The sequence below is a fragment of the Dromiciops gliroides genome, chromosome 1 (genome assembly GCF_019393635.1).
Source record: "Dromiciops gliroides isolate mDroGli1 chromosome 1, mDroGli1.pri, whole genome shotgun sequence".
In the NCBI taxonomy this organism is placed as follows: Eukaryota; Metazoa; Chordata; class Mammalia; order Microbiotheria; family Microbiotheriidae; genus Dromiciops; species Dromiciops gliroides.
Window position 1 is genome coordinate 147,950,040 of NC_057861.1, and position 21,218 is coordinate 147,971,257.

At 38.3% G+C, this 21,218-nt stretch overlaps 1 protein-coding gene across 3 annotated transcripts in view; it reads right to left on the reverse strand.

The window, feature by feature from the left end:
- Positions 1 to 2,532: 2,532 nt before the first annotated feature.
- Positions 2,533 to 21,218, reverse strand: part of ESRP1 (epithelial splicing regulatory protein 1) — an 84,996-nt gene continuing 66,310 nt past the window's right edge. For all 3 annotated transcript variants that reach the window (XM_043976184.1, XM_043976182.1, XM_043976183.1), the window contains exons 14-15: positions 9,376 to 9,526; positions 2,533 to 2,607 (exon numbers count right to left, since the gene is read on the reverse strand). In XM_043976184.1, the coding sequence (XP_043832119.1) occupies positions 2,533 to 2,607; positions 9,376 to 9,526 (226 nt within the window). The remainder of the gene's footprint in view (positions 2,608 to 9,375; positions 9,527 to 21,218) is intronic.

The following is a 21,218-nucleotide window of genomic DNA, read 5'->3' on the forward strand; positions in this document are numbered from 1 at the left end:
AATAGTTAAGTCATTCACAGTTCTTCATCAAATATTGCTGTCTCTGCACAATGTTCTCTTGGTTCTGCTCTCTTTACTATATATCAGTTTATACAGGTCCTTCCAAGCCTTTATGAAATCATCCTGCTTGTCATTTCTTATAGCACAATAATATTCCATCACAATCATATACCACAGCTTGTTTAGCCATTCTCCAATTGATGGGCATTCCTTTGATTTCTTTTAAAAGATCATTTTGAGTTTTGGTGTTCCTACAAACATTGTTAGAGGATAATGCTGTGCTTTCAGAATTGTTGTCTATATCCTGCCCTTCATTTCATCTTGTAGGAGCTGGACTAGATGACCTTTAAGTACCTCCCTTCTGATTCTAGGATGTCATGCCTAAGGTTCAGATGGCCAAAGTCCTCTTAGCTTCTAGCAAGCATCACTGAGTCAAAAGGGTGATAAAAAATGAATGAATTTCAAACCATTGTGGTGCAATGAAGGTTAAGTGACTTGCCCAGGGTCACACAGCTAGTAAGTGTCAAGTGTCTGAGGCCAGATTTGAACTCAGGTCCTCCTGAATCCAGGACCGGTGCTTTATCCACTGCATCACCTAGCTGCTCCATCAAATAACCCATTATGCCAAGAAAAAAGAGATAAAATATTTCATATTTATATTACATTTTAATGTTTTATAAAGTACTTTCCTGATGATAATCCCATGATCAGACATATCACTGTCATTTTGCAGATGAGGAAATAAAGAGATAATGAGATACTATAAAAAAATAATGATGAGGGGGGCTGCTAGGTGGCGCAGTGGATAAAGCACTGGAACTAAGAGGACTTTGGATATACTCATGTATAGCTTATATTGAATTGCTTGAGTTCTTGTGGGGGCAGTGGGAAGAGAATTTGGAACACAAAGTTTTAAAAAAAAATTGATGTCAAAATTTGCATTTTACATGTAATTTGGGAAAATAAAATTATAAATAATAATTTTAAAAAGAGTTAATGAGATAAAGTAACTTGACCAATGTCACAAAGCTAATACGCATCAGAACCAGCATTCAAACCCAGGTCTTCAAACTCTAAAGTTCAGCATTCTTTCCATGAAACAAACTTCATCTAGACCAGGTCATTTCCAGAACACATCTCTGGACTTTCTGGCCTCAAATTTTTCACATAGGATTCCTGCTTCTTTTAGAGCATAGATTTAAAGTTAAAAAATGCTTTGAAAGACATGGACCATCTCCCCTACCATGTTTCATTCCATTTCCTAGAAGAGACAGCTCTTTTCCCATCAGTTTTCAGATATAAAGAAATATTTAAAAATATGCCATTACCAAAAAGAAAATCCTCCCACCTGTCCAAACATAGAAGAGCACAGGAATCTTGAAATACACACACAAGTGTCTCTCCATCAAAACATCCCCACACATACTCATTAAAAGTAAAGGTTAAGACTAATACAACTACTAATGATGATGATGGTGGTGAGTGTGCACCATGGTGCAGTAGCTAAAGAGTTGGCTTCAGAACCAGGAAGACTTGAATTCAAGTTCCACCACTGATATATCCTAACTGTGTGACCCTGGACGAGTCACTTAAAACTCCCAGTGCTGGCAGAAACTCTCTAATATTCCTTTTTTTTTTGGGGGGGGGGAGAGAGACAATGAGGGTAAAGTGACTTGCCCAGGGTCACACAGCTAGTAAATGTCAACTGTCTGAGGCCATATTTGAACTCAGGTCCTCCTGAATCCAGAGCCGGTGCTTTATCCACTGCACCACCTAGCTGCCTCCTCTAACATTCTTAAGACTCAGAGAAGGTATGGACCTGCACTAACAGAAGGAATTCCAAAACAATCAAATCACAAGTCCAATCCCTATCCCTATTACTAATAATATAAGCTTACATTTATAGAGTACTTTAATTAATTGTAAACCATAAAGTTTTAGAAGTTTTCATGCCATCTTTACAGCAACATTGTGGGACAGGAAGTATTATCCTCATCTTTTCAAAACTGAGGCTCAGAGAGGTTACATTATTTATTTAAAGTTGCATGAGTAGTAAATGGCAGAATCAAGATGCAAATCTAGATTTTCTGATTTTAAATGCAATATTATTTCTCCTATACTACAACTTCCCTTGAATTACTATTTGTTTTGTTTTGTTTTGTTTTTGGTGAGGCAATTGGGGTTAAGTGACTAGCCCAGGGTCACACAGCTAGTAAGTATCAAGTGTCTGAGGCCGGATTTGAACTCAGGTCCTCCTGAATCCAGGGCTGGTGCTCTATCCACTGCGCCACCTAGCTGCCCCTTGAATTACTATTTAATTGTAATCAATCTTTTCTAGCATTTTTCCTTCTGCTCCTTTTACTCTTATATTTTTCAAACCCTTAATCCAATTTAGAAGTCAAATGACTTCTGGCAGACTTGGTTCTTTGATACTTGATCTTTGTGAAAATATTTTCTAGCATTTTTATTCTTAAATTGTCATATCACACATCCTTACCTTCTTTTCTGAGGATGGTCTAACTGCTGGGGCCCTTAAATACAAACCCATTCTTTGGGCAGTGTCCTTGCCTGGTCATTTGTGTGTACAAGTCCATTCTCTGCTGCATACTAGAATGCAAGTTGAAACAGATAGGATCAAAAGATGGGCAATTTGTCACTACTGGATGTCCAGTGTTCCAATGGATTTAACCTCCACCAGCATGCCAACTTCCTCAACCCTAGTTAAAGGACATCAAGACCCTTGGAAAGTTAAGTACACAGTGACTGGATCTGTCCTTCCAAATCAGGCTTTATTGCAAGCTTGGAAGATAAAGCTTTTAACTAAAGCCACCTGATTGAAAATCATCCAAGACCTGTCCTTGAAAAGTACTTTCAAAAAGTTTCTAAGGATGAAATTGATTGACATTACTCAATAAATTCCCTTTATCCAACGGACAAAATAAAGAATAGTGGCACTAATATCCCATGAAAGGTACTTGTACTGTGGTAGTTCCCAAAGTGTGGTATGCAGACCCCCTAGGTCCTAGAGATCCTTTCAGGAAATCTGAGATGTCAAAACAAATTTCTTAAAAATATTAAGATGTAATTTGCCTATTAAAATGCTATTCCCTTTTCCATCAACATATCTGTTCCAGGCCAGTTTTTCTTCATATATTTAAACAAAGCAATATACTGAAATAGATTGAATGCAGAAGCAGATAAGAATCTAGCTAATGTCTGTTAAGCCAGACAATAAAGAGACCTGCAAAAATATATAAAACAATACCACTATTTTTTTATCTTGGAAAATAGTTATTTTTATTAAAAACATGTTATTTATAATAATATAAAACAATTATTATTTTTTAACAAGTTAATAAATCAATATTTAAAATTTATCAGCTTTCATTTTGAACACTGTAAATATTACCCACATAAACAAAAGGTCTTTAGGGTCCTCCATAATTTTCAAGAATATAAAGAAGTCCTGAATCCAAAAAGAGTAGTTCTCCCACTGGTATAGTAGGACAGCTCTAAGGCATCTAACATAAGGAATTAAACTTTAATAATTACTTGATGCCAATCAAACATGTGTCAAAAAGACATCCTGTAAAAATGAACCTATTATCTTTAGACAAGTGGGAAAATTTAAAGAGCAAAATCTATCTATCTATCTATCAGAGAGTAAGACTAATGTTACCTAGGTTCTTTATTTATATATGTATGTTTGCACATGCATGCGTGTGTGCGCGCGCGTGTGCACGCATATATGTGCGTGTAGTTTTCTGGCTAGAATGTTTGCCAAAAGATTGTGATTAAATGTTACAACTTCCTGGAGAAGAAACAAGAGACAGCCCTTGACTATACAAATATAAAGCCAATGGTGCAAGTCCATTGCAGGGTGAGAGGCGAGGAGCTCGGAATTGACAAATTCCTCTCAGTGCCAAACATCATCATTTGAGTATTTGAGTAATTTTATGGCCATTGAATCATCTTCCAGCACACCCATTTTCAAATGAGAGTAACTAAGGCACTGCAAAGCTTTTTACTTAAGGTTACATGAGGCAGAACACTTCCATGGAAATAATGCTGAATTGGGAATCAAAGGATCCACATTCAAATCCTGCCACTGCCATTTACTACCTGTGTGATCTTGGGCAAGTCATTTAACTTCTCTGCTTCTTGGTTTCCTCATCTTAAAAAATGAAGGGTTTTAATTATATGTCCTCTAAGGTCCCTTATAGCCCTAAACTAAGGATTCCTTAATCCTATGGAGCAGAATGACAATCCAAACCATAAACAGGATCTTATTCTAACCATGAAGAAGTCATCCCTTCCACTCTTTCCTTCCTTCCCTATCTCTTTCTCTGCTGTGAGATAACATGAATTTTGTTGTCCCATAGAACGTTGTTTTTTTTAAAGGAATTTTTGTGGGGGTGGGGCAATGGGGGTTAAGTGACTTGTCCAGGGTCACATAGTTAGTAAATGTCAAGTGTCTGAGCCCATAGAGCGTTTTTTTTTTTTTTTAGTGAGGCAATTGGGGTTAAGTGACTTGCCCAGGGTCACATAGCTAGTAAGTGTCAAGTGTCTGAGGCCGGATTTGAACTCAGGTCCTCCTGACTCCAGGGCCAGTGCTCTATCCACTGCGCCACTTAGCTGCCCCAAGAGTGTTTTACAAATACAACAGGTACTGACAACTTGAATCCTCAAAAACATGAATATGGGACTTATACTTTTGCAAAAGGATACAAAATCAGAGGGAAAAGCAAATGATTTGCTTTGAAGACAAGAATGAAATTTCTTATCAAAGATTAATGGGGGGGGGGGGGCGCGGCTAGGTGGCGCAGTGGATAAAGCATCGGCCCTGGATTCAGGAGTACCTGAGTTCAAATCCGGCCTCAAACACTTGACACTTACTAGCTGTGTGACCCTGGGCAAGTCACTTAACCCCCATTGCCCTGCCAAAAAAAAAAAAAAAAAAGATTAATGGGGGCAGCTAGGTGGCGCAGTGGATAGAGCACTGGCCATGGATTCAGGAGGACCTAAGTTCAAATCCGATCTCACACACTTGACACTTACTAGCTGTGTGACCCCAGACAAGTCACTTAACCCCAACTGCCTCACCAAAAAACCCCAAACAAACAAAAAAACAAAAATAAAAGATTAATGTATTTCACCCGCCAATTACTGCCAGGTGATATATTTCCATTAATTGTATCCTGTATTAGCCCTCCAACAATAATAGGAATAATAATTAATAATGATGACGATGTTCCAAAAGGCAAATAGAATAGCACCACTAATTAAATACTCAAACATTTGTGTGAAGTATAGTCTACAAAATCTGTGATACCATACTGAATGACTGATAATTATATAATCATATCCATCATACTAAGAATGTCTAGAGCCAAAGCATCTCCCTTTATAGGTCAGGAATACTTTCAAGCCTTTATAAACTAGTGAAATAGAGAAAAGCAACAGGGTTGATTCACTGTATCCATTTCTTCCTACTTACTACAGAAAAAAAATTAGTCTCTTTTTATTCTTAGAAAGTTGATCCAATTATAGAATAATAAATGAACCCAATTTTGCTTATTAAACTAGCAAATACCAAGCCCTTGAAAAGTATGCAAAAAATGACAACATAAGGGCATGATAGAAAAAAACCCAAACTAAACTTTAGTAGGACCAGCTGGTTCTACTATAACTTCATGCCTTGGGGAAAAAACTCCTCAAAATTCTATTCAAAATGAATTCAAGGAGAAAAATTGGCAGTTTATTACTATATGGGATATAAAACACAATTTTCTGGTACAATTTCAGATCACACAATGGTCTTGAGAAAATCTCCTTTGCCTGAAAACTTTTATTTCAAAAAGGCTGAATCTCATTGGTGAAGGCACTATTCACTGTGATGCACATAAAAGCCCTCCCATCAATTCAACAGTTGTTATGGCCAAACTTTTAGCAATAAATATTCCTGAATTTAGGTAGATAGAAAATATATGACTTCACATCAGAACCACACCAGAATGCTTTCCAGCTTTTTTTGGACCTACCAAAGTTTATGCTCCTCTAGAATAGCCCTTGGGATGCTGGAATCACCTTCATGACACAAATAATTTTAGTAGAGGTAAGATTTTTAAAAAAGGATTGCTAATTTTATGTTTGTTTAGATTCCAACTCTGTTTTCAACTCAGTTTAAAAATTGACTAACAAGCCTACCCTGCAAATTACCTGGGGAAAAAATTAAACCACCCACTCCAAACCTGAATTTGTTCTAAACTAGGCTTCAGAAGCCAAGGAGATAGATTAAGAATAATCAAAATGTTCCCATAAAGAAGCTAAGTCATTTGTCATTCTTCATAGTGAGCTCAAGAAGCACTTGTTATTTACCCCTTCAGTTATTTTTTGTCAGATACTTGAATTTCTTTAGGGAAAGTGCCAAGTGCCTTGCAATTTTTCCTTATCAAAGTCTCCAGGTGTAGGCAAACCTTCTCCTGGTCTAAAAAATCCACTAAGGTGGCCACTGGAACAGCTGAGTGGTAAAGTGGATAGAGTGCCATGTCTGGAGTCAAGAAGACTTATCTTTACAAGTTCAAATCTGGAGTGGCCTTAGGTAAGTCACTTAACCTCGTTGGTCTCAACTTCTCATTTGTAAAAGGAGCTGGAGAAGGAAATGGCAAACCACACCAGTATCTTTGCAAAGAAAATCCCAAAGGGGCTCACAGAGTTGGACACAACTGAAAAGTCTCAACAAGATGTTGTATGCATGCTTTAGCCACCTAAAATCACAGTTCTCAGACCACCAACTTTATTCTGCTTCCTCAGGTGCAAGTTATGTTTCAATAAATGAGACTCAGGGGCAGCTAGGTGGCGCAGTGGATAAAGTACCAGCCCTGGATTCAGGACTACCCAAGTTCAAATCCAGCCTCGGACACTTGACACTTACTAGCTGTGTGACTCTAGGCAAGTCGCTTAACCCTCATTGCCTCCCCCCCCCCCCAAAAAAGAGGCAGTGTCAATAAATTAGACTCTTACATTCCTACAGCAGGACTGGACTCCTATTTACTCACCTCTATACTTTAATTAAACTAACACTGGCATAGTCATGAATGATACAGCTTGAAAGAATTTTAGAGAACATTTAGTCCTCCTCTTTAATCTGGAGTCCATGAACTTGCTCTTTTTTTTCCCCCCCCACAGCTAGTAAGTGTCAAGTATCTGAGGGTGAATTTGAACTCAGGTCCTCCTGAATCCATAGCTGTTGCTTTATCCATTGTGCCACCTAGCTGGCCCAACTTGCTCTTTTTATAAAAAAAAATTTTTGTTACTGTCTTTCAATTTAATTTATTCCTTTTTGTCACTCATGACAAAACATTATTCTGAGAAGGGGTCCGTGACAAAAAAAGAACTTCTGATCTAGTCTAGTTCTCTTCTTTTATATGTGGAAAAAAACCCCTCAGTATCACTTGGTGCATAGTAAAACAATAGGGCATGTCCTATTTGTGGTACCTGTACACTAATTATTGTACATTGGTATGCTATGGGCAGTAAATATTACATCTGACATGATTCATTTTCATTTATTTCACAATGCTTCATGATTTCATGGATGTGGAAATTAAAAACCCATACAACCAAGCTCAGTGATTCCTGCTGTTAGAGATCCTCTTTGTTAAAAACCAGGGAAGGGGGTGCAGCTAGGTGGCGCAGTGGATAAAGCACCAGCCCTGGATTCAGGAATATCTGAGTTCAAATCCGGCCTCAGACACTTGACACTTACTAGCTGTGTGACCCTGGGCAAGTCACTTAACCCTCATTGCCCCACAAAAACAACAACAACAACAAAAAAAAAACCAGGGAAGGGGCAGCTCAGTGGCCCAGCGGATAGAACACTGGCCCTGGATTCAGGAGGACCCAAGTTCAGATCTGGCCTCAGACACTTGACACTTACTAGCTGTGTGACCCTAGGCAAGTCACTTAACCCCAATTGCCTCACTAAAAAAAATAAATAAATAAAAGAAAACCAGAAAAAAAACCAGGGAATACCAACATATCTAGTTCTGTAGAAAGCTTAAAGGGGCTGACTGTGGTTCAAGGCTGAAGCAAAACTTCAGAATTCAATATTGGTTGTAATGTAACACAAAACAGCACATAACCTATTTATGGACCCTGTAGCAAAGAAAGAGCTCAACTGTCCGTACCCTAGATAAATGGATGCTTTACCCACAAGGGGAAAATGCTGACTCTCTAAAGGAAGCAAGAGAGTTTGCTCTCCATTATGTGAGCTATACAAGACACTTCGTCCTGGCATTTCCTCTGAATGTCCCCCATGCTGATTGCTCTCTCTGCTCACCTCTGCTTACTGGTTTCCCTGGCTTCCTTTAAGTCCCAACTAAAATCTCATCTTCTTTAGGAAGCCCTTTCCAGTCCCTCTTAATTCCAGTACCTCCTTTCTGTTAATTATTTTCTCTTTATCCTGTCTATACAGTGCTCGTATAGATGTTTATTGTTTCCCCTATTAGATTTTGAACTTCTTGAGGGCTAGGGCTGTCTATTTCCCCTTTTGTATCTTCAGTACTTAGCACAGTACCTGACACAAAATCAACACTCAAGACATGCTTAATAATTGAGCTCTAGTCCAAAAATATTCTATAATGATGAGCTAACTCAAGTAGCTATGGCATGAGGATGAGACTTATGAGGGGAGGCAAAGAAAAGTTGGCAGCTAAAAAAACTGTGTTGAAAATGAACCTCAAATGGATGAAAAAAATTCCTAAATTTAGGCAAAATCAGGAATTCCAAGCTTTCTCAAAAAGGTCCTCTGATGAGTATCCCAGGTTTCAAGGTCCACTGTCAAAAGCAATATATTGGTAACCCCCATGGCTAGAGGGAAGAGTACTTATGGTTATGAGCTACCTAGAATGGCTTCAAGCTAGGTTTTGCATACTAACTTAATAGGTCACCACTTTTGCAAGCAAAGAGATGACAGTGAACTTGAACACATTTTCTCTACAGTTAAACCAGTTCCACAGAAAACAATCCAACTTGTCTTAAGGTACTGAAGAGCTTTTGCACATAACAGTAAAGAAACGAACACGTCACAGATTAAAGTTGGTTACAAAATAGGACGGCTACATGGAACAACAAAGCCCCCATTTTAATAAACAGGTACACTGTAAAAACAGGACACGCATGCTTGGCCTCCAATAATGTTTAACCATCACTCTCTGAATACGTAAACTGTTTGGTTGTAAATTTAATGTGTACCTGACAGATTAAAAAAAAAAATGAATCCCCCCAAAATCCCTCCTCGCCTCTGATTATATTTTTAGGCAATTTAACTTTAGAGGGGCACTGAGAATTTTGTTTCTCCTTAAAGCTACTGACCTGGTAACCTTGGGAGAAGTTAAGAATTTCCTTAACTCCAGTACTGTAGACCAGGCCCTGCATTCTGACCACCGTGTCATGCTGTGGAGGGATACTGCTAATGTTAGCAGCTGTAGGGAAGTAGCCAATATTATTAGGTGGACCTGAGAGGCTAGAGGGAGAAAAAGCACAGTGAATCAAAAGAAACAGATGACAATCTTGTGGAATATATATTCAACAACTTAAGAAAAAACAAGTTTTCCCAGGCCACTCCACATGCTTCCTACCATGTGCACTGCTCACTGACATGAAGCAAAAGAGGTAGGCAGTTCAACAATGAATATGCTGTTTCTTCCTCAGTACCATATTCCTTTATGATTCTTAGAAAAGATAATGAAGCCTCCTAGTCACTCAAGCACCAGGCACGATCCCCAAATCCAGCGTCCTGGCCAACTTTCATTAATCCGAGCCTTTTATTCCTAATAACACCCACAAAGGCAAATGATAGCGATAGCTAAATCGATCAATTGGGGCTGACACAAACCAAACATTAAGACATGAATTTCCATCGGCAGTGCTGATGTCACTCTTTTTTTTTTTTAAGTGAGGCAATTGGGGTTAAATGACTTGCCCAGGGTCACACAGCTAGTAAGTGTCTGAGGCCGGACTTGAACTCAGGTCCTCCTGACTCCAGGGCCCGTGCTCTATCCACTGCGCCACCTAGCTGCCCCTGGTATCACTCTTTGCAGCTCCACAGGGCACTATCTGAAGAGAGATGATTGATGCAAAACGCCCTTCAGGGCTAGTTTTGCAAGATGCGATCCTGCAAATCATTTCACCCACTTCCTGCAATATGACATTGTTTTGCTTTTTAAAGTAGGACACAGATAAACTATAGTCAAATTATCCTGAGATAATAGTTATCAAATGTCTCCATCTGATGTTTCTCTAGTAACCACTGCCAAGGAGTTCAAAGCACATTAGTCACTGAGTTTTGTTTGTTTTATGTTGACCTCAGTTGCTCAAAGAGGCCAAGGTTACAGGAGTGATTCTCATTTAGACTAACTAGAATCACCTCTTTTCCATGCCCATAGAATGTTCCCCTAATACTAGCCAGCCATCTTGGGAAAAAAAAAACACAAAAAACCATCCACCAAAATGCCATTGATTTTAAGGTAGACACAGGGTAAATTCATCACCACTACCAAAACAAAATCTCAAAGCACATACTTAGAACATCTTCATATGGGAGGACAAAATAACTTTACAACATAAGACAAAAAGAAATTTATCTTCATTCACTATGGTATATAGCCTATCCTTTTGAAAGAGAGGGGAAAACTTAGTATGAAAGTAGAAATTCTAGAAGACTAAAAAATCTGCATAGTTTCTGACCCCTTCTCCTTCACCATCACTTTCAGTCCATTATCGTATCTTACCAGTTCTCAGCTCTGTCTCATTCTTTCCACTAATGCCATAACAGTCAAGCTGTCAGGGTCCTAGATTATTCTAAACATAACCCCCCCTCCACCAGCTATCTATCTCTTGGCTGCAATTCAAATTCCAGAGACTAGAATAGTTATAGAATTCTAGAATTCATCTTAGATACCTCATTTTAATGAGAAAAAAAAACTAGGGACTAGAGAGAGCTAATGATTTGCACCGATGGCAAAGCTGGTTCTTCCATTCCAGTGCTCATTCCATTATACCACTCAAATTCCATTTTCATCACATTTAGGCACCATTCAGGAATTTAATAGCTCCCTGTTGACTATTGTATCAATTGATGTGTCTTATCTCAACAATCAATATCCAAATGCTCCCATATTCTCATGTCTCAGCCACAGTGCCGTATACGGGTACAAACACATAACAGTTATCTATTTAAGAAGCAACAGAGGGGCAGCTAGGTGGCGCAGTGGATAAAGCACTGGCCCTGGATTCAGGAGGAACTGAGTTCAAATCTGGCCTCAGACACTTGACACTTACTAGCATTGTGGCCCTGAGCAAGTCACTTAACCCTCATTGCTCTGCAAAAAAAAAAAAAAAAAAAAAAAGAACAAGAAGCAACAGAAAGCAATGAATATATAATAAAGCATGTGGATAATGACTATAGACTTAAGGACTGTACATTGCCAGAAAGCTTTTGTCAGGTTTTAATTAATTGGGTTAAAGTTAATTAGGTACCTAGGTGGTACAGTGGGTAGAGTACTAGGCCTAGAGTCAAGAAGATGAGTTCAAATCTAGCCTCAGATACTTACTAGTGTGAGCTTCAGCAAGTCATTTAATCTGTCTGCCTCAGTTTCCTCATCTGTAAAAAGGGGGTGATAATTAATAGTAGCTACCTCCCAGGGTGCTGTCCTTAGCAAAATGCCTGACATGTAGTAACCACTATATATGCTAGTTATTATTAGTAGTAATTATTGTGGGTATTTTCTTGTGTGTGTTCGTGTACATGTATCAGCAGACATGTGATTTTGTCAGTACAGGGAGCTTCTAGTGAAAAATCTTCTCTACTAGTACTGTCACTTGGTCATTAATCCAGCATTTATGAATCACTTACTTTGTGTGGGGCATCATGTTAAGCACTGAAAATACAAAAAGAAGCAAAGACAGTCCCTGCCCTCAAGGAGCCCACAATTGAATGGAGGACCATGATTACAGATGGGCAAGTTCTAAGCAATTTATGTCTTAGAGAGCTGCCTAGAGGACTAAGTCCAGTGACTAGCCCAGGAACCAGTAACTAGAACCAGGAAACAAAGACAAGACTAGAATTTGAGTTTTCCTGATTCAAAAGCCAACATTTAATCTACTATGCCACATTCCTCTCAATCATTTTGTTTTTGCAGGGCAATGAGGGTTAAGTGACTTGCCCAGGGTCACACAGCTAGTAAGTGTCAAGTGTTCAAGGCCAGATTTGAACTCAGGTCCTCCTGAATCCAGGGCTGGTGCTTTGTCCATTGCACCACCTAGCTGCCCTTCTCTCATTTTTTTTTTTTTTAGTGAGGCAATTGGGGTTAAGTGACTTGCCCAGGGTCACACAGCTAGTAAGTGTTAAGTGTCTGAGGCCGAATTTGAACCCAGGTCCTCCTGACTCCAGGGCCGGTGCTCTATCCACTGTGCCACCTAGCTTCCCCTCAATTATTTTTAATAATAATACTCTTCTATCTTCATTGAAATAACAAGTACTTATAAAAGTGTTATGTTTAAATAAATATGGTTCACTTTCACTTAGAATAAAGAAAGTATCTAGGCTAGATAGCAAAAAGAAACTCACTGCAGTGTAGTGTTCTACACTAGAAAGAGTATTGGTTCTAGAGTCTAGAGGACTTTGGTACAAAACCATGTGATTTTGAGAAGTCATTTAATTTGCCCAAGTCTCCTTTTCCTCACCTATAAAATGAAGGGGTTGGATTAGATGGCCTTGTTAGGTCCCTTCAAGCTCCAAATTTGTAATATTGTGATCTTCTTGAACACATCTTCATCTAGAAATTTTTGTTTACAGTCATTTCATTGTGTCCAACTCTTTGGTTATTTATTTATTTATTTTTGTGTGTGTCCAACTCTTTGTGAGCCCATTTGGGATTTTCTTGGCAAAGATACTGGACTAACGGTTTGCTATTTCCTTCTCCAGCTCCTTTTACAGATGAAGAATTGGAGGCAAACAGGATTATGTGACTTGCCCAAGGTTACACAGCTAGTAAGCATATGAGGCTAGATTTGAATTCATGAAGATGAGTTTTCCTGGCTCCAGGCTTGGTGCTCTATCCAACTTTATAAATCTAGCTGTCCCCATGTAAAAATAACAGCCATGGGGCAGCTAGGTGGCTCAGTGGATAGAGCAACAGTCCTGGATTCAGGAGGAGCCGAGTTCAAATCCGGCCTCAAACACAACACTTACTAGCTGTGTGACCCTGGCAAGTCACTTAACCCCAATTGCCCTGTCCCCCCCCAATAATAATAACAGCCACTAAAAATGGGGCAATTAGTGATTTGTTTATCTTCAATGACTAAAAACAACCATTCATCTTCACAAGGCTCAATAAGAGAAAGTTAATTTTACAAATTTCATTAAACTCCTTTCTCATATTATAGTTTGTTTCACTAAAGCAAGATGACCAAGCATTTTTAAAAATGAAATTACTTTTTTTTTTGGAACCTTGACATTGGTAGGTTTTCTTTCTTTGGGGGAGGCAGAAGCAATGAGGATTAAGTGACTTGCCCAGGGTCACAGAGCTAGTAAGTATGAAGTATCTGAGGCTGAATTTGAACGCAAGTCCTCCTGAATCCAGGGCCAGTGCTTTATCCACTGCACCATCCAGCTACCCCTACATTGGTAGGTTTTCTAAAGCAAAATGTAAAAGTTAGGAAATTGAGTAGAACTCACGTAACTGCAAAAGGAAAATCCAATAAGAAGTGCTACAATGGCATACATACCCTTTGACCCAGAAATACCACTTTTAGGTCTGTATTCCAAAGAGATCATAAAAAGGGGGAAAGGACACACATTTAGCAGCTCTTTTTGTGATGGCAAAAATTGGAAATTGAGGGGACAGCCATCAAGTGGGGAATGGCTGAACAAGTTATGGTATATGATTATAATAGAAAACTATTGTGCTGTAAGAAATGATGAGCAGGCAGATTTCAGGAAAACCTGGAAAGAATTAAGTAGACTGATGTTGAGTGAAGTGAACAGAACCAAGAAAACACTGTACACAGTAACAGCAACATTGTGTGATGATCAATTGAGATAGACAGAGCTTTTCTCAGTAATACAACTATCCAAGACAATTCCAAAAGACTCATGCTGGAAAATGCTCACCACATCCAGACAAAGAACTGTGGAATCTGAATGCAGATTGAAGCATATTTTTTCATTTTGTTTTGTTTCTTCTTTCTTGTGGTTTTCCCCTTTTGTTCTGATTCTTTTCTCACAATATGACTAATGTGGAAATATGTTTAACATGATTGTAATGTATAACCTATATCAAATTGCTTGCTGGCTTTGGGAGGGGGAGAGAGAGAAAAAAATTTGGAACTCTAAATCTTACAAAAATAAATTTTGAAAACTATCTTTACAACTAATTGGAAAAAATACAATAATATTAAATTTGTATGTATACTTTTATAACTGTATAGCAATATAAAACAGGAAGTGCTACAATGACCAAAAGAATATTAAGAAAGCAGTAAATTCCAAAATTGAATAGTAGAAAATGACAAAGCAGTCATTTCATAAGGCCTTGATCTTACTTACTTAAATGAAAAACTCACTCCTTAGGAGGTGAGAAAGCTTCTCATTTACATAGAGACTCAGGTCATTTATTACTAGGTGGGGCAGAAAGCACTGTTCAAGGGAAAGGATCCAAACCATAACTTACACCTCTTTGGGGTGCTTTTTCCCTTTGTCAAAGATGATTCATGACTAATTATAGCCTCCACTGAAAAGTGGGCTAACCAAAGTATTATGACAAAGGCAGAAAAACATGCAAGTCTAATTCATCTTTATCCAAAGTGTTTAATTGGAGACACATGACAAGTCTCTCATCTAAATGGGGCTCCACCTATGGTACCAATTTGAAGGGAGGACATTCTTTTGCAAGGAGAAATGAGAAGCCTTAATAGGAGGGAAGTGAGTGGTATAGGAGGGGGGAAGAAATATATGAATGAATTACTCATGGCATACATCCCATTCTTTTATATCCTCTGCTCACTTCCTGGATCTGGGATTTTTGTTTAAGTGACCTGTCTCTACTCCATCTCATGAAAAAAAAGAAAAGACAAGTTCTATTCTTCAAGGTACCATATTTGCAGATTATATGATGACCTCCAAATACCTGGAACATTCTTCACTTTATAGATTTCTATTTCTTAAGGACTGCTTTTGGCACTTTATCTGAAAGGTGTCTCTCTTCACTATCACCCCTCAGACCTCTCAAAATAACACTGAAGTACTCATATCATGGAACTCAAATGTCATTTTCTCATGAGGATTTTCACTTGAATAGTAGAGTATAATTACATTTTGTGATCACATCATGTTAAAGACCATGAAATAAATAAAACATCCTCCTATTGTACACCTGGAGCTCAAGGGTTTAAGCTCATTCTGTGTAGATTTGTTTCATTCATTGTATCTGTATCCAGCAGTGCCTAGAAAAGTCCTGGGAATATGGTAGGTGCTTAATAAATACTTTTGACTGATTTAAATGCAGGAATTCAAATTTTCCTATTGTAAAGAATTATTGCTAAAATTAAAACTGTGTTGGGTCTACTATATAGTAATGTGTTTTTCAAAGAGCTATAAAATAATAGGGCAGCTAGGTGGTGCCATAGTAGATAGAGTACTGGGCCTAGAGTCAGGAAGACTCATGTTCTTGAGTTTAATTCCCACCTCAGACACTTACTAGCTGTGTGATCCTGGCCAAATCACACAGTCCTGTTTATTTCAGTTCCCTCATTTGTAAAATGAGCTGGAGAAGGAAAGAGCAAATCATTTCAAGGGGGATCAAGAAGACTTGGACGCAGGAGCAGTTGGGTGGCTCAGTGGATAAAGCATTGGCCTTGGATTCAGGAGGACCTGGAGTTCAAATCCAGCCTCAGACACTTGACACTTACTAGCTGTGTGACCCTGGGCAAGTCATTTAACCCTCATTGCCCTGTAATAAATAAAATAAAATAAAATTTAAATAAAAAAAAAAGACTTGGATGCAAGTGAACAGAAATGACAGATTTAAAGCTGGAATAAATGAAAAATGTTTTTCAAGTGTGTAGAAGGTGAAAAAGCACTGTGCTAAGCACTGAGGATACAAATAGAAAAATTACAGGCCCTCCTCTCAAGGATATGACATTACCACATATGGGAAGCTTCAGCTCCAAGTCAAGAAGGGACTTAAGAGCTCATGAATCCAACTCCCTCATTTTAGATGAGGAACCAGAAGCATGGAAAAGTTTGAAAATTTGCCCAATGTTACACAACAATTATCTACAGAAGAATTTGAATTCATGTGTCCCTGACTTTAAGCCTAGCATTCTATCCAATACCCTAATGATATCAAAGTCAAATAGAAATGGGGCCACTAAACCAAACATCACAGTGGGCACACGCTGACTTAGAAAAAGACATATGAGCATTATCCATGTTCTAACAAATCTTTAGCTATTTTGTTAAATATTTCCCAGTTACATTTTAATTTAGTTTGAGTTGCATTTGTATTTTGGGCCTCATGGTGGACTGTGTATTTGACAGCTCTGCACTACAAGACGTAATAGATAGGTGCTGATCTTAGAAGCTGGAAGAACTGGATTCAGGATTGAATCCAATTTCTGACTGAAAAAGGCAAGTTCATAAATATCTCTGATCCTGTTTCTTCATCTGTAAAATGGGAAAATTGGTATTTCAAGTGCTTATTTCACATAGATTGTTATCAGACTCAAATTTGATAATTTACACAAACCTTTTAAACATTTAACCATTAAGTGCTACATAAAGGGCAGGAATTATTATTACATCTAGCAATCAGCCAGGCATATTGACTTCCACCAAATTGGAGATCAATAAATAGCCATGATTTCACCTTTTCTTATTCTTAATGTGTGATAAGTAAGGAAAGAAGAAGAAAATGAAAGTATGTCTCCCTGAATATTGCTGTGGTGTTTCCAGAAAATGGATGAAAATGATATCTCCCTCTGAGACAATGCTGGCCTTCCCACCTGAAGGTTTTGATGACTGTCTCTTAAGCACCCTCTAATCCCTCTAATCTAAGGTAGGCTTAAAATGCTGCTTTGTCTTCCTTATAAGCCAGAAAATAGTAAACCTCACTTTCATCCATTAGGCAAGAGGCATGCTTCCTTTTACAACCAACATTGTTTTCTTAATTCAGGCATAGTCAGTGGCAGAATACATTTATAGGCTGGCCACAACATTTCTTTCGTTCTACTTCAGTTCCCAAAAATGAGGAAAGGAATGGGGACAAATAACAGTGTTCTTAAACTCAGTGAAGGTAAAGAATGGGGATTGTGGGTCAGTGCTTCAGGTAGTCAGCCGAGAGTACTTACAAAAGCAAGGGGACAGTATAGTATACTGGAAATAATATTGGACTGAGCTGTGTGACCCTCGGGTGAGTTCATGTTTCTTTGAGCCTCAGTTTCTTTGTCTGCAAAATGGGGCTGATACTTATGGTTGTTGTGAACCAATTGAGGCAATGTATAAAGGTGAGCTAGGACTGCAATGCTGATTTCTCTCTCTGAAGCGTTCTCTCCCACATTCGGGATACTACCAGGGAACAAATTCAGAGGCAAAACTGAAGCTCACCCTAGATGCCAGCAGCATTATGGAGAATTGATCTCTTGGGTGATTAGTATAATAGCCTTGGACAGGATGCCAATGTGATGTGATCCTCTGGTATTTCCTTGCTAGGAACTGAAAGGCAAGTGTCTAGCCCACCTGTGTAAAGAGCCTCATGTGACAGGGGAGGGGGTGTATGCTCTCTTCCTCTCTGACAATTATTTCCTAAAACACTTTAACAAAAAATTTGAAAAACAATCCTCCTGGTTTTTCTTTTCTTTTTCAATTATGCCAATTTAAAATAAAATGCATGAAGTATGGCATGGCATAGGGGGAAAACAGTGGAAATGGCATTGATAGACATCTGGTTTCAAATCCCAGCTCTACCTCTAAGACCATGGATGAGTTAGTTTCTCGGCCTCTGGGGACCTTGGTTTCTTCATCTGTAAAATGATGGCATTGGATTAGGTGATCCCTAAGGTCCCTTCTCCACATCTAAGATGCTATAGCTTTTTTTGTTTGTTTGTTTTGGTCTGAGCAATAGTTTTATTTCACAAATAGAAATATTTAGGTACTAAATGGGAGAGATAGCATATGTTGGTTAATTTTGCAAAACTGCTTACTATTCCCCACCATTTTTTTCTTTTAAAAAATTATTTGGGGGCAGCTAGATGGTGCAGTGGATAGAGCACCAGCCCTGGAGTCAGGAGTACCCGAGTTCAAATCTGGCCTCAGACACTTAACACTTATCAGCTATGTGACCCTGGGCAAGTCACTTAACCCCAATTGCCTCACCCCCCCCAAAAATAATATTTAAATAAGGTAGGCAGGTAAGTGGTACAGAGAATAGAGCACTAGGCCAGGAGCTGGGATGACCTGAGTTTAAATCCGGTCTCAGATACTTGACACTTACTAGCAGTGTGACCTTAGGCAAGTCAGTTAACCTCTGCCTCAGTTTCCTCATCTGTAAAATGGGGGGTAACAACTAGCATCTCTCCCCCAGGGTTGTCGAAAAGATAAAATGAGACAATATTTGTAAAGTGCTTTGTGTACTTTAAAAAGCTTCCATAAATGCTAGCTATTGTTCCTGTTGTTATTACTAGTCTCTGAATATGGAGAGGAAAAGGACTATATTTGAAAATGAAAGTGATGTAAAAAATAACAGTGATTTTAATGGGAAAGTTAGAATTAGAATTTTATACTTAGAAGAGTCTAAGCAATCAGTTCATTTACAAATTAAGGAAATGGATATATAGAGGTCAAACGCCTTGCCCCAAGTCACACAGCTGGTTAGTGGCAGATCTGAGAATAGAACTTGTTCAGTTATTTTTCAGTCATGGCCACCTCTTAATGACCCCATTTGGGGTTTTCTTGGTAAAGATAATGGAGTGGTTTTCCATTTCCTTTTCCAGCTCATTTTACAGATGAAGAAACTGAGGCAAATAGGGTTAAGTGACTTGATCAAGATCACATAGCTATAAAGTATCTGAGGCTGGATTTGAACTGTGGAAGATGTGTCTTCCTGATTCTAGGCCTGGTACTCTATCCACTGCACCATTTATTTGCCCCCAAAGAAAAGAACTAGGTGGGGCAGCTAGGTGGCGCAGTGGATAAAGCACTGGCTCTGGATTCAGGAGGACCTGAGTTCAAATCCAGCCTCAGACACTTGACACTTAGTAGCTATGTGACCCTGGGCAAGTCACTTAACCCTCACTGCCCCAAAGGAAAATTAAAAGCAAAGAAAAGAAGTAGGAGCTCCTAATTCCCTCCAGTTCTTTCCACTCTAATACTGAGGCCAATAGTGAGTAGGTAGTATAGATTGAAAGAATGCAAAGACATCAGAATCTCAATTCTAGGCACTTATTAAATGTATCATTTGCTATATGTTTTTTTGCTAGAGAATCACTTAGACAACTTCCAAGTTTTGTTTATTTTTTAAAAGTCAATCAACCAACATTTATTAAGTACCTATGTTCTAGATACTGTCAGATGTTGGGCATACAAATACAAAATCCTTTCCATATTACAATGATGTATGTGGAGAACATACTTTGGATAATCCCCAAGTCACTTTGGGGCTTCAAATTCCTTTAAAGAAAGGGTAGCTTTTCTCTCTGTTTGAAGATTTGCCTTCATTTCACTTCCTCTCCCCCTTCCAACATTTCTTTTTTGTTTCTTTTTTAAACAATTAAATAAAACTAATATGGGAACTTCATCTAAAGTTCATATAACAATTCACATTGGGATCAGTCCCTCTATTTAAAAAAAATTTTTTAAATCTATATTCTCTTACTTCAACTCTTCTACCCCATGGCAGGGGGTGGAAAATGAAATTTCTCCAAACAAGCAGAGTCAAGGAAAACAAACCCAATGTTTCTCTCTCTTGTGTGTGTGTGTGTGTGTGTGTGTAAGTATATATATATGGATACACACATATATATCTACATGTATAGATAGATAGATATAAAATTCTGTACCCTAAATCTGTTATATCTTTGTAATGAATAGTATGCTTTATCATTGTTCCTGTGGAATTCTAGAATAGTCATCATATTTATTCCTATAGCTTTCAAAGTTTCATACACACATACACATGTAGATAAAACATCAATACTATAAAAATAAAAAAACATGTAGGACTTTCACAAATTGATAAAGAATGAAATGAGAACTAGGACAATTTATTTTAAGAACACCACCACTGTCAAGGCAGGTTCCAATGTCCAATCCCACAACAGCTAAAGTGCTACCAGACCTTATCTCAAAAGGCTAATCATTAGATAGATAAAACACAAAAGGAAATTCAGCCAACCTAAGAAAAAGAAGATCCTATTTTAAGGATCAATATCTTAAAATTTAATTTTGGAGAAAATTCTAAGTGTTGTAAAGACTGTTCTGTTGCTATGTATTGCTATATTTTTTATGAACCTTTATATATTACACACAAATGATACACCTTTTTTCTTCCTTTTTAGCAAAACAGGTATACCACTCTCACCCAGTCTGAAAATTGAATGGCCACTTGAGGACCATATCCCACTACTCATTTTCATGGAAGCTTTAATCTGCTGTTTTCCCAACCAGGGCCAATTCCTCCCCCATAGGTCGCCTGGTGGTTGCATACCCCTTGAGGCTCACCATATTAAAACCAGGTAGTGTAGACACCCAACTGGCTTAGCCTCCTGTAGCTCAGGACTACCAAGCTCAAGAAATCCACCAGCCTCAACTCCACAGTAGCAGGGATTATAGGCATATGCCATCATCCCCTGAAAGGTGATGACATAACAAAATACAGATAAGGAAGTATTTGAGGCTAAATCATCAATTTTGCTGGCTATTTGAAAAGCACTCAGAAATGGATTTCCTGATTTATATTTATTATAAATCAGCTAGGTGGTACAATGTACAGAGTGCTAGACTTGGAACCAGAAATTCAGACACTTAATAGGTGCATAACCTTGGACACTTAAGCTCGCTCAGCCTCAGATCCCTCAACGGTAAAATGAGGATAATAACAGCATCTAACTCACAGGGTTCTTGTGGGAATCAAATGAAATGATCTTAATATACTTTATAA